The sequence below is a fragment of the Lonchura striata genome, chromosome 1A, assembly GCF_050655825.1.
Source record: "Lonchura striata isolate lonStrDom1 chromosome 1A, ASM5065582v1, whole genome shotgun sequence".
NCBI classification, from domain to species: domain Eukaryota; kingdom Metazoa; phylum Chordata; class Aves; order Passeriformes; family Estrildidae; genus Lonchura; species Lonchura striata.
The window spans coordinates 52,543,660-52,555,691 of NC_140741.1; the positions used below are offsets into that span (position 1 = coordinate 52,543,660).

At 36.1% G+C, this 12,032-nt stretch overlaps 1 protein-coding gene across 11 annotated transcripts in view; it reads right to left on the reverse strand.

The window, feature by feature from the left end:
- The window catches only part of PPFIA2 (PPFI scaffold protein A2), a 286,279-nt gene that overhangs the window by 94,470 nt on the left and 179,777 nt on the right, over nucleotides 1–12,032 (reverse strand). For all 11 annotated transcript variants that reach the window (XM_085570346.1, XM_085570345.1, XM_021528045.3 and 8 more), the window contains one exon: nucleotides 10,074–10,238. In XM_085570346.1, the coding sequence (XP_085426472.1) occupies nucleotides 10,074–10,238 (165 nt within the window). The remainder of the gene's footprint in view (nucleotides 1–10,073; nucleotides 10,239–12,032) is intronic.

Genomic DNA, 12,032 nt, shown 5'->3' on the forward strand with positions numbered 1-12,032 from the left:
CTGTTTCACAGTCTGCCTGTAGTTTTATGGAATACACAGCAAATGAAAATATTTTAATACCACATTAGGCATAAAAATAAAACTTGCATAAACATATTTTACAAAGGATAAAGAAAAAAACATTTTCAGATGTTTTAAGTTCACTCCATGGAAGATAAGTAATCTGTTTATAGTAACTGAATGCAATAAATTAATTGAAAAATAACTTGTAGCATTGCCTTCAGGCCAATATACTAGAGATCTTTTATATCATCATGCATTTGTTTCAGTTTTGCAGAAAGTCATAAACAATGTATACTCTCATAAGCAGGAAATTCCTCTGTGTTTGCACCAGTTTCATAAATAACCTATTCTGCTCCAAGGATGATTATAATCTCAATTATTATTATTACCAGTGTTCTAATTATTGATAATTATTGATTATTAATACTTAATACTAAATTAATACTACATGTGTCTGAAGACACAATAACAGCTGATTTGAGTGCTCTGGCTCAGTGTCAGCTCGTGCAGCTCATGCAACCTAAGCCAGCAATGTAGCTGCAGTCTCCCAGTACAACCAAAGGCAAATAGACCTGAAGTGACCTCCAGTGTTGTGTGTGACTCTCTCTCCTGACTGTTAAGGGACACTGTGTGTGGAGTTGCGTTATCTATATGTTTTATTATCCCTGTATTATGTATTGGTTTATTCCTTTGTACCCCCGTGTGTAACTTGGTTTATCCCCAGTTTTCCCGCCTTGTCCTCCCTTCCCGCCTTCCCAGTATCTATCCATCACCCTGAAAGAGGCATTTTACCCCCCCCGGGTGCCTTGTCTATCACTCGGTGCCCCTTCCCATCCATCCAGAAGCTTCTACTCAGGGCACCGGGTGATTGGGCGAGGACCTGGGGCTCCCCCCATATCTTTCCCCCATTGGACCCCACCATATCCCCCCATCCCGGAGCCACCCCCTATCCCTATCCCCATTGGTCGTTGGATACCCCTCCCTTACAGTTTATAAGCCAGTGCAAGCACCTTGTGCTTGTTCCTGTTAGCTGGCACCGTTCTAGGATATTTGGCCCCGTTGGGCTACAATAAACTCGGACTTAGCCTCCAGCAGGATCCGCTCTTCATTCACCACCGCGAGGCTTGCTAGCGCTGCCCGGAACCCACAAAGGCACTCTCCAAACCCCAGCTGGGAGCGGCGGAGGGTGCCTCCATCGCCCGCCCTCGCCCCACAAGAGCTAGCCGGGGCGGAGGAAAAGGGAACCGGGGCGGGAGCGCGGCAACTGTGACTATCCTAATCTACAGAACTTCATTAGGCACCTCACAGTAAATGAGTTTATAACCTGGCTAATCAGACAACACTTAAGATATACTCCTTTACATGTTCCAGCTACGCCGCAGCAATGCTGTTCCAGCTGCTGGTGCACAGATGTTTATGGCTATCAGCAATGTTTGTTGGGTAAGGTAGCATACTCTATTAGACCAAGAGATGTAGCTGGAAAATAAAGCAAACCAAAACCAATCTTTCATTTATGAAGAAACACAACACATTTTCATCCTTGACAAATACAACCCTAAAAAAGTTGTATATGTACTAATGCTTTCATATTTTTTCCAGTGATAGCTCTTAGTCTAATAAATATCACCGTTCCTTGCACACTTCATTTTCATTTACTACTGATAGGAATAAGATTTTGCAAACAGATCACTATATCCCAAGAATGGCTTAGACTTTAGTAGATAAAAATTAGTTAGCAAGACTGTAACACAGCACATGAATTTGACTTTAAAACTGGCTAAATCTAAAGATGACCATTTAAAAATAAAACTATTCACCCTTTCTAAGAAATGCAAATACAGTTTTTATGCAGTACTTTGAGGCTTTTCCTCTTTACATAGTTTATTTAAAACAACTAGTGAGAGCTGTAGACCTATCTTCAAGAGGGCTGATTTTGACACCTCTAACCACAATGGGAGCTGGTATGTAACAGCTTCTTAACAAAAAAAACTCAGGTAAGTTAAAAAAAAAACCTGGAAAAATTACAATCATGTTTCTGGCTTCAATCCCTTTGGCTGTAAGCTCTGCCTTGGGACAAGATGACTGAGAGAAAATTCACAAGCAGGCAGTTGTTAAAGTCAAAATGAAATACAATGAGTTGTCAACTTTAATTGAATTTTCTTCTGAAACCTCCATGTATTCAAGCCCAAGTGTTTTGTAAAGGAGAACGTAGTTTAAAAAAATACAATATAATATGTCTAACATTGACATTCACTTTCAATGGTGCTAGAACTTGCAAAACAACTAGGCCAGATTCCTGAGGATGTCACAGCCCTAGAAGGAGCTGGAATCAGAATTATCCTTAAACTTTACAACCTGTAGGACTGTAGAAATGAATCCTAGTGGGTTTTACACAGTCACTTAGAGCTTGTAAACACTCCTTCTAAAAAACAGGCAACTCTGGAGACACAATTTTTACATGGCACTTCAGCAAAACTAGGTAGAAAATTGATGTTTCTATTCTGACTATCAAGCTATTATATTCCAATACATTTCTTTTCATTCTTGGCCTATTGTCAGTGACAACACTGAACATTACCAGTGTAATGTTGACAGAGCAACAGTTGGAAGTTGTTTCCTTTGTCCTGCCTTGCCTTATCTTACCTTGCCTTCTTCCCATGTACATTGCTAATACACTGCCTTTCTTTTATAATGACCTAACCAAAATTGCAGTCTGATGGCTTCAATTTGTTCTCTGAATCTAACAGTTGCTAAAGGAACTGAAAACAACTCTGCCTTGGCACAGAAAGTCTTCTTCCCTTTCATCTGACCATTGAACAACAAATCCAGATTGACATTTGCCATAGTGACATTGGAATGGCTGCAAATAATTCTTCATTTTCAACCCAAATAACAGCCAAAAAATCTTTGATTCTATTAATAAAAAAATAAATATTTACATCAGCACTCTGATCTGGAGGAGAAATCTGCTCTGGTTTATAACTCAGAATCTGCAACATTATTTCTCATTTTACATTTCTTTCTCGGCCATACAAAAATGTATTGCAAAGCATTTTTATTGGATTCCATCTTAAAATTTATGTTTACAGCAAAAAAAATAAATCCCAAACAGAACCATCCTCATTTCTGAGAGATGCAGGAAAGGTTGTTGTTCTGGGTCACTACATCATTAAAGAAAAAGAAACTGGAACAAATGCAAACTATTTTTATCTGACCATTTTTGTTTGGGTTTTTTCTCAAATTATGAATGCCAATTAGTGATTGGCATACTGTTTTCTATTTTCTGGAAGTGACAGTAAGTGAGTAACTATAGTTTATAAGAATTATCTTAGTGAGATCATGTGTATCACTTCAAAAGTTACTCTGCTTAAATTTCATATGATTCTTCAACGTGTTTCTATTTTCTTGGGCACACGATAGAGCTTTACTAAATAAGGCTTCACAAAGTAAGTGTAATCAGATGTCAACTTATCCAACAGAAATGCTATCATAAACACTTTTAAAGGATGAATATCTGGAGAATGGAAGGCTCTAGGGAGAACTTATAGCACCTCCCAGTTTCTAAAGGAGCTTACAAGTGAACTGGAGAGAGACATTTAAAAGGGCAGGTAGTGACAGGACAAGGTGGAAGGGATTTAACCTGAAAGAGGACAGATTTAAATTAGATATTAGAAAGACTTTTTTTACTTTGAATGTGGTGAGTCACTGGAACAGGCTGCCCAGAGGAGCTGTGGATGTTCCATCCCTGGAAGTTTTCAAGGCCTGTTTGGATGGGGCCTAGAGCAACATGGTCCAGTGAACGGTGTCCCTAACACGGCAGGGGCTTCAAACAAGGTGATTTTTAATTATTTCTTTTTAACCAAAACCATTTTGTGATTTTTTGATTTGATTGTAGTGTCACAGAAAGCAGAAAGTTGCTCTCTCCATGTTAGAGGGTGTATCCAACATATGCCCAGATGACTGGGTATTCTTCTGGGTTTTAAATACAACCACATTATCTTTAAATGTAACATAGTCAATGTCATGTTAGCACTGCTGTCAGTGCAAAATATCACCCATCTTTCTCTGTTTCCTAGCAACTGCTTCCCACTTTTTTGCTTGCTGTCAAATTCTTCCTTCATTCTTTCAGATCTGCAGCCCATACAGAGCTTTAAAAAAACCCCACTTGCACACTGGAATTGAATCACTTTTTTTCCATGAACAGTCTATTAAATAAAAGTTCTTCTAGTTACCTGTTAATGAATAAAAGGATAGTGACCATGCTGACACAAATAGGCTAATTTTGCATGTAATAACATTAAGTATACTTTTCTGCCATTAATCTCAAGAGAGCCAGTGGGTTTTTGATTCTTAGCTAAAACAGTAACATCTGGTAGCTGCTTTCCACTGTCAAGATCAACTGGACACTTTTCTTACAGCACTGATCAAAAACTGAGGTTTGAGAAGTTGCTTCTTTCTTCTTTCTAAATGCACATTTTAAAAGTTGAACCCAAAGTTTAAAGCAAAATAGGAAAAATGTCTGCAGGACAACAAACATGTTCAGTTAGATATTAGAAACAAAACAGAACTATAGAAAGGCACAAGTACCATCTATTTTTTCTACCTTTTGTTCCTCCTGAATTGCACATAAGGACTATGTATCTCCTGACTACTCAATGTCTATTCTAACCATGACATTAACATGAGCTTCTATTTTTTATTCAGCTCTAATGATTTCTAGAAAATATTATCTCCACTTGCTTTTTTATAAACAATTCCATGTATATTCATATATAATATCACAAAATATTTGGTAGTGCTGTCTTACATCAGTTCCACAACTTTTCATTGCATGAAAAAAAACCCCACAGCAAAGGTATGAGCTACTTAGCAGCAGCAAGGGAAGTGTTTGAGACCTGCAGCATTTAGAAGGACAGGGTGAATAACTGAAAGGAGGTTTCCACTCTGTAAATGCTGCTACAAATTTAACCTGACATATACAATAGCAAAGACTATAAGAAATATTAAGTCAGAATTTCACAATGGTCCTAGGCCAAATCACTCCTAAGTTCTAGTGTTTAAAATGTCACATTTTTTTAACAATGCTCAGTGTCTATAAGATATAACCTAACCTTACACTTAGATAAAACAGTCACTGAATTTAATTTCTCACATGATAAAAATTTAAAATTGCCAGCAGAACTATCCATGTGCCTTGGTTTTGTATTTCCAAAAACGCTAGCATAAGTAGGTGTTATTAGCTATATAGCATATTAGGCAATATTAGCAAAACTTTTTTGAAAGTATGTATAGCTTCTGTCAAAATAATTTTAATAATAATAATAATGATGATGGATACAGTTCATGTGGTATCAATTTCATTTGCTGTGATACAACCTACCCAAGGAGACACAAAAAGATTTTTCTGAGGGTCACATATAACAATAAAAATCTCTAATCTAAATTATCTCTGTCATTATCCCCATGCCCTAAAGTGCAAATTCTCATGAAATACATCGAAAGTGCAAAAACAGTCTGTGAAGACTCTTTTTTGGCACTACTAAGCTCTCTTACAGATAACGGGGTAAGATTAAAAGTATACTCTTACCACTTCCTCTTTACTAGAATGTACCTACTGGGTTCAGCCAAACAGGACTGGCTCTCTCACATGGGAAGCTCATGACAAGCTTTCATTCTCCAGGTCTGTGGATAACGAGAGGGATCCTGAAGGAGCTGTAAGACTCTGAAAAAACTGCAGTGACAGCTACATTTTCTCAGAATAATGCAGTCACAGCTATGGTCTCTCTGTGGTGATCTATCTTTGGGACAAAAAGTAAAGGCAGAGCCCAGCTTTCATGTAATAGCTAGAAAGTCAACAGAGTTTTAAGTAAATTAAGGTATCACGCCTGATTCTTTTTATACTAAAGTAGGCCTGCCTAGAAATTTATATCTTTTATTTTTCATTTTCCAATCTCTTTGCAGTTTTCATTGCATTTTCTTATAGTAATGAAGATTGTTTTGTAGTTCTTGTACAGTGCATGTAGCAATCCTTTCATGAACAGTCAATTTTGTGGTAGAGCTTGTTACAACACATCAAGCTGTTTTAGTGTAGGAAGTGAAAACATGAAAAAAAATGCATTTAGGAAGAATTTTAAGATTTTATTCATATTTTTTAAGTTTAAAGGGCAAAACTTCTCATGAAAATGTTTTGTTATTCTTTTCCATGAATGTAACAACTACATTAATAGTTTCAGTGTCAACATTTCTTGTGAAAAAAAAAATTAAAGAAAAATTTGCATTATTCATTTGCAAAAGATCATGATACATTTCCAGAATAATAGAAACTTTTGACAGTTTCTATTATTCTTTATCCATGAACCTACTTCAGCTTTGTGTGCATTTTCTGATGGGACACTGCTTGTTTTGCTGTGGTTTTTTGCCTCAGTTATACTGTGAGATTCTGCCTGCAGGTCTCCTCTGAGCACAACAGCAGAGTCTGTGCAAGTGAAGCATAACCCACAATACAGGAAGACAAGACATACATAAGTCAAGGGCGGTAGATTGACTCCATCCATGGGTGCCAAGAGATTTTATTTTGTCATAATAAGGCCTTTTTCTGAAAGTAGCACAATTCAGGGAGATACCTGATGAGTGGAAAACTCACAAATGTTTTGTCCTTCTTAATGAAATACAGGAGTTATCCAGGAAAGTACGAGCTGGCCAGTATAGGGAAGGTTATAGAGCAAATCTTCCAGGAAGCATTTTCAGGCACATAAAGGACAAGATGGTGACTGGGGAGAGCCAGTATGGCCTTATCAAAATGAAAGGATACCAACCTTACTGCCTTGTATGATGAGAGGAGTGGCTCCATGGATGAGGGGAGAACAGAGAATGCTTTTTGTCTTTACTGAGGTTTTCTGCAAGACCTTCCTTTTATCCCTAGAGAAACTGGTGAGATGTGAATTGGTGAAATAGATTCCATGGTACACCAGAAATGGATTGGACTGCAAGGTTCAGAGATTTATGATCAGTGAGACAAAGTCTGTGTGGCATCCCAGTGCCATAAAATATATAACCCATAAGAGAATGAGACAGACTTCACTAAGAGAAAGCAGTTTTGCAGAAAAGATCTAGTGGTGAAAAAGGCCAGCTCATAGTTTGGCCAGTGGGTTGGAGGAAGTGATTATTTCCCTCCAGACTTTTGAAGATTCATTGTTTTGGGCTCCCTGGTAGAAGATACCGGTAGATTTCAATGAAGGCCCACCACTCACAGCATGTGAGACAGGCTGAGAGAGCTGGGTCTTGTCAAAGTGGAGAAGGAAGAGTTTGTGGGAGATCTATTGTCTACAAGCAGCTACCTAAAAGATGTGGAGGAAATAAGGCCAGATTCTTCTTGCAGATGCAGGGAGACCTTGCAGGACCAGAGGGAACCAGTGCAACACTCAACAACAGAACCTCCAGATAGGTATTATGGGAAAAAGTTACAGTGAGGGCGGTGAAGCACCAAAATCAGTTTTCTGCCTACAAATACTGAGAAGTTATTGGACAGGACCCTAAGCAGCCTGAAACAGTTGGCCCTGCTTTGAGCAGGAGGTTGGGCCAGATGTCTCTGAGGAGCTCCAACCCACATTCTTCTTACTAGTCCCTGAAAACCTTCAATGCATTTTTATAGGTGGATTGATTTCTTATTTCTGAAGGTTTTGAAACAAATCTAACTTACATAATTTTTCTGTCACTATGCTGAATGTATGACTCACATGCCATAAAAAATTTTTAGCACATTTGGGTGCATGCACTCATTTTTACTTTCATTATTTTAAAATAAAAATCACCATAGTGCTGACAATTTGTGAAAGCATTATATTATCAAGTATCTGAGCAATATATGCAACATCTTTGATCCAATCCTTCCAGAGACACTGCAACATAACCAGGTATTTTTATGTAGGATTTGTCCTTGAAAATAATGTGTGCCGGGTATATGACAAATTATTTTAAAACAATTATTACAATTATTAAAATAATTAAAATAACAAATGTTTAAAAAATAATTTATTAACCTTTCCTGGAGTTATCTTGGAATATTTTATAGTAACATATAAATAATATAGTTTATATTTTATAGTAAAAATATCATCTGTTGCATCAAAATAAAAATGGTTCCACACATAGGTAAACAGCATGTCAGAAAAAGTAATTTTAAACAACCAATTTTAAAACATGTTTTATAATGGAACGAATCTTCCACTAATATGATTGCAGATGGTTGACTTTTCTACCCTGATAATTGTTACCACTGGAACAGGAATAAATTAGATACATAAGATGTCTACCTGTGTAATTCCAAAATTTTTTAATGTGCTGAATGCTGATTTTAATCTCTTAGATTTCAAATAATATAAGAATAGAATTTTCAACAATATAATTCAAATTTTTCAATAATGCAAGTAAAAATATTACATGTAACTTCAATCTCATTCTGTAAAATGCTTTAAAAAATGGGATGTAATATAAACTGCATAGTACCAAAATACTAAAACATTCACAAAAGAAAATGTATATGAAGTATACAACTATTGAATAATCAGAATCAATTTCAACTTTAGTTCTTAACTGTTTCTCAAACTTATCCAACACAATGGGAGAAAGTATAAAAGCTGGAGAGCTCCCTGCCCTAGTTTTATTGATATTTAAAATGCTGGGTAAAAGATCAAAGCTCAGAGCATAAACCCCTTCAATCCTCAAAAGATCTTTTAATAATACAGGATTTTTAAAGTTTTAATGACATCCAAAAGCTTATTACAGTGGCTAGAAGTAATTTTCTAGATTTTCTTTAAAGATGGTTTAATGATATCTGAGTAGAACATATAACCCAAAAGATATACCTAAACACATAAGAAGTTTTTATTTGGTCTAAGTCCCTTAAATTTATTAAACTTTGAACCTGACAGTTAACCTAGTATGACTCATAACCCACAGTGTCTCACCCTTTCATTACCAATGATATATGTATTGTTACATATCTACAGCTACCTCACTCATTAAGTAAAGTCAGCTTTCTGAGTATATTTCTGAAAGTTGAATTTGTTACTATGAGACTAGTAAACTGGTCCTATACAATACAGCTCATCTGTGCAGTCAATGGTTTCAGATGCCATTGTGCACAATGTCATCTCTGCTTATCCAACCATCTCAAACAGAGAAGCATCTCAGCAATGAGCAAATCAGCCAAAACAGACCCCATAAGGAACAAGGTTATTTGCTCATGAGCCCTGTTTCTCATGTGCTCTCTGCATGTGTAAAATTTGATTGTTGTAATTCAGGTATATCATCTTCCTAGCATACTGTTCCTAGACTTGGACTGGATTTTGGTAATGTACACCATACTCAAGATGATAATTCATAGTTGTACAAAGTTTTATTCACTTTGAATATAGTCTTTCCAGCACAGGATATGTGAGGAATACATGTAGAAAGACCCTCTTCATTAGCATGACCATACCCTCTTCATTAGCATGACTTCATGCAGTTATCATTGGCTTTTGCCTCGATTCTGCAGGCCTTTCATCACCTCTGATAATGAAGAATGTACTACTTACTTTAGGTTACGCTAGTTTACGCTACTCTCTTTATGTAGCAAAGATCTCTGAAATTTAGGAGGTTTTCCTCCTAAAAATATCTAAGAGTCAAATTCCCTTATGTAGTTAGGAATGTCTTATTCTGCCTGTGTGTTTTTAAAATTTGAAATATACCTACATTTTCATGGCCATAACTTAAAAGTGAATTTTACAGCCAATAAATACCACAAGGTCATCTTTATTTAGTGCTAAATAGGAGAAGCATGTCTGGTGGGGGTGAGATTTGCTTATTTTGAAAAGTCATTTCTATTGTCTACAAAAGATAGCTGAAGTGACCTCTAGTGCATTATAGCCATTGGCCACACCTTCTTACCACCTATATTTCTCTGGACACCTGTAAACACTCTAAGTACAGGATTTATTCCAAGGAGCAAACAAACCATACTATTGCTCTGCTGCATAATAAAGCACAATTAAGCAAGTTATTCAGTAAGCTTTTCTTCCATACTGTACCTTTTCATCCAAAGCCTTGTGGTGCTCAAACAGAGATTTCAGAGCTTTGAGGACCTCAACTTCACTGGAAACTCCTGAGGGAGACTGTGCTTGCCGTTTCACCACCGTCATCCTCAGGGATCTTTCGTGTCTTGAGACAAGGCACTCCAAATGTTCCAGTAACAGCTATTGGATTTGAAACAAAAAGTTATTAATTTCTGGGCCCCTAAATGCCACAAAAATTCTAACTACAAAGTGCATGATACCAAACAGCAATTTTCCCAGCAACTTCATTGTAGGAGAGATTGCTGGAACTATTAGCAATATTTCATGCTTCTAAACTAGACGGAATAAATGGAAAAATAGAAGATCCACTCATGATTTCACTTAAAACTCTGCTATGAAAAACAAGAACAACAAATCATTAAGCATAGGGTAACTATTTTACTAAATTAATTACATATTTACATATCATTTGTGATAGTAATTGATGAGTATTGACAGCCAAATAAGCAAAGACAGTCTAAAGAATCATGCAAAAATATTAAATAAGTTTGCAATTAATTCAGCCTCGCTGTAATATATTTTCAATTTATCTTGAAAGCAACTTAACAAAATATGTAGGAGTGAACAGTATATTTTTACAAGATTTTTAAGACTATTCATTTGGACTGTCAGAGCTAATGGTGCTCGTCACTAGTACATGCTTTAAAATATTGTCTCTATTGTATTAAAAACACAACAAAAACCAGAGAAGTCCATAAACGTTTGTAAAATAGACCATAAATAACATATTGTAAAAGCATGTTATATTTAGTTTCCATTTTTACTCTGAGGTTAAAGAAAAAAATAAAATGGTATGTTGATGTTGTATAGAAAATTCCTTATTTGTCTATACTTTCATAGGGCTACCACTGCTGTTTTTAGTGCCTGAACATTACAGAGACTTGGTTAGCAGTAAGGTTAAATCAGGGTAGCTAAATTCATGTTAAATTATTGTAATTATAACAAACAATTATATCTAAGTCATTGAACTGGAAATTTGAAAGTTACATGGACAATTGTTTAATATTTCTCCTTTGATGTGGTTCTTAATATAGCTACTATTAGTAAATATATTTATCTGTAATCCACAATTATTCTCAGTTACATAATGGTTTTTATTGTTACATTAATTATTAGACATAGTATGGTGATAATAATTCCGATTACAAATTATTATGGTTTGGTGTCATCTTTGTTTAAAACATGGTTCTCGTGTCTGGATTTGCACCTGGTTATTAGGCTACAATAACTATATGCTTCACAAAAAGTTACAGATGAGTATGTGAACAATGTTAATAATGAGAGTTATAATGACTCTGCAGTTCAAGAAAGGAGGCTCTCCCTATTATTTCTGAATCCAAGTAATAGACTGTATTTATCAAAAGCAAATGAACAAGAAATTAACAGGCTTTCTGATCCCTGAAAGTCTAACAGCAGATATAGGTGGATTTTTAATTATTTGAGGCAGTCCACAGTAGCACACAAATTTGAAGAGAACTTTTAATGAAAGAGACATAAAAAATTCAGTGTGGGGCTGTGGGAAATTTGCAAATTAAATGAGATCAAAATATTTCCCAAATATTTACAGAGTATTTCTATTCATAGTAGTACTTAAATAAACAATTAACTGCTACCATAAGTAGAAGGGAATTGCTGAATTTTGGTCTAAATTCTTGTATCATCACGGCTTTTCTAGGCCATCTAGTTTATCTGGGAGAAAGCTAGAGGAATATAAGCCAATAGCTGATTTCTCATTCTTCAACCTACTCTCTGCCCTGTCTCTTGAAAGAGTCTGTGAGGGTGCAATATTTCCTTCTCTGTGCAGCCTAACTCTGCCCCACTCCATACCCCTGGGGTAGCCAGAATCTGACCCTAATCCAGGCTGTGCACTTAGATTTCCCCACAGTCATTCCCACCTCATGGCTGATTCTGTTA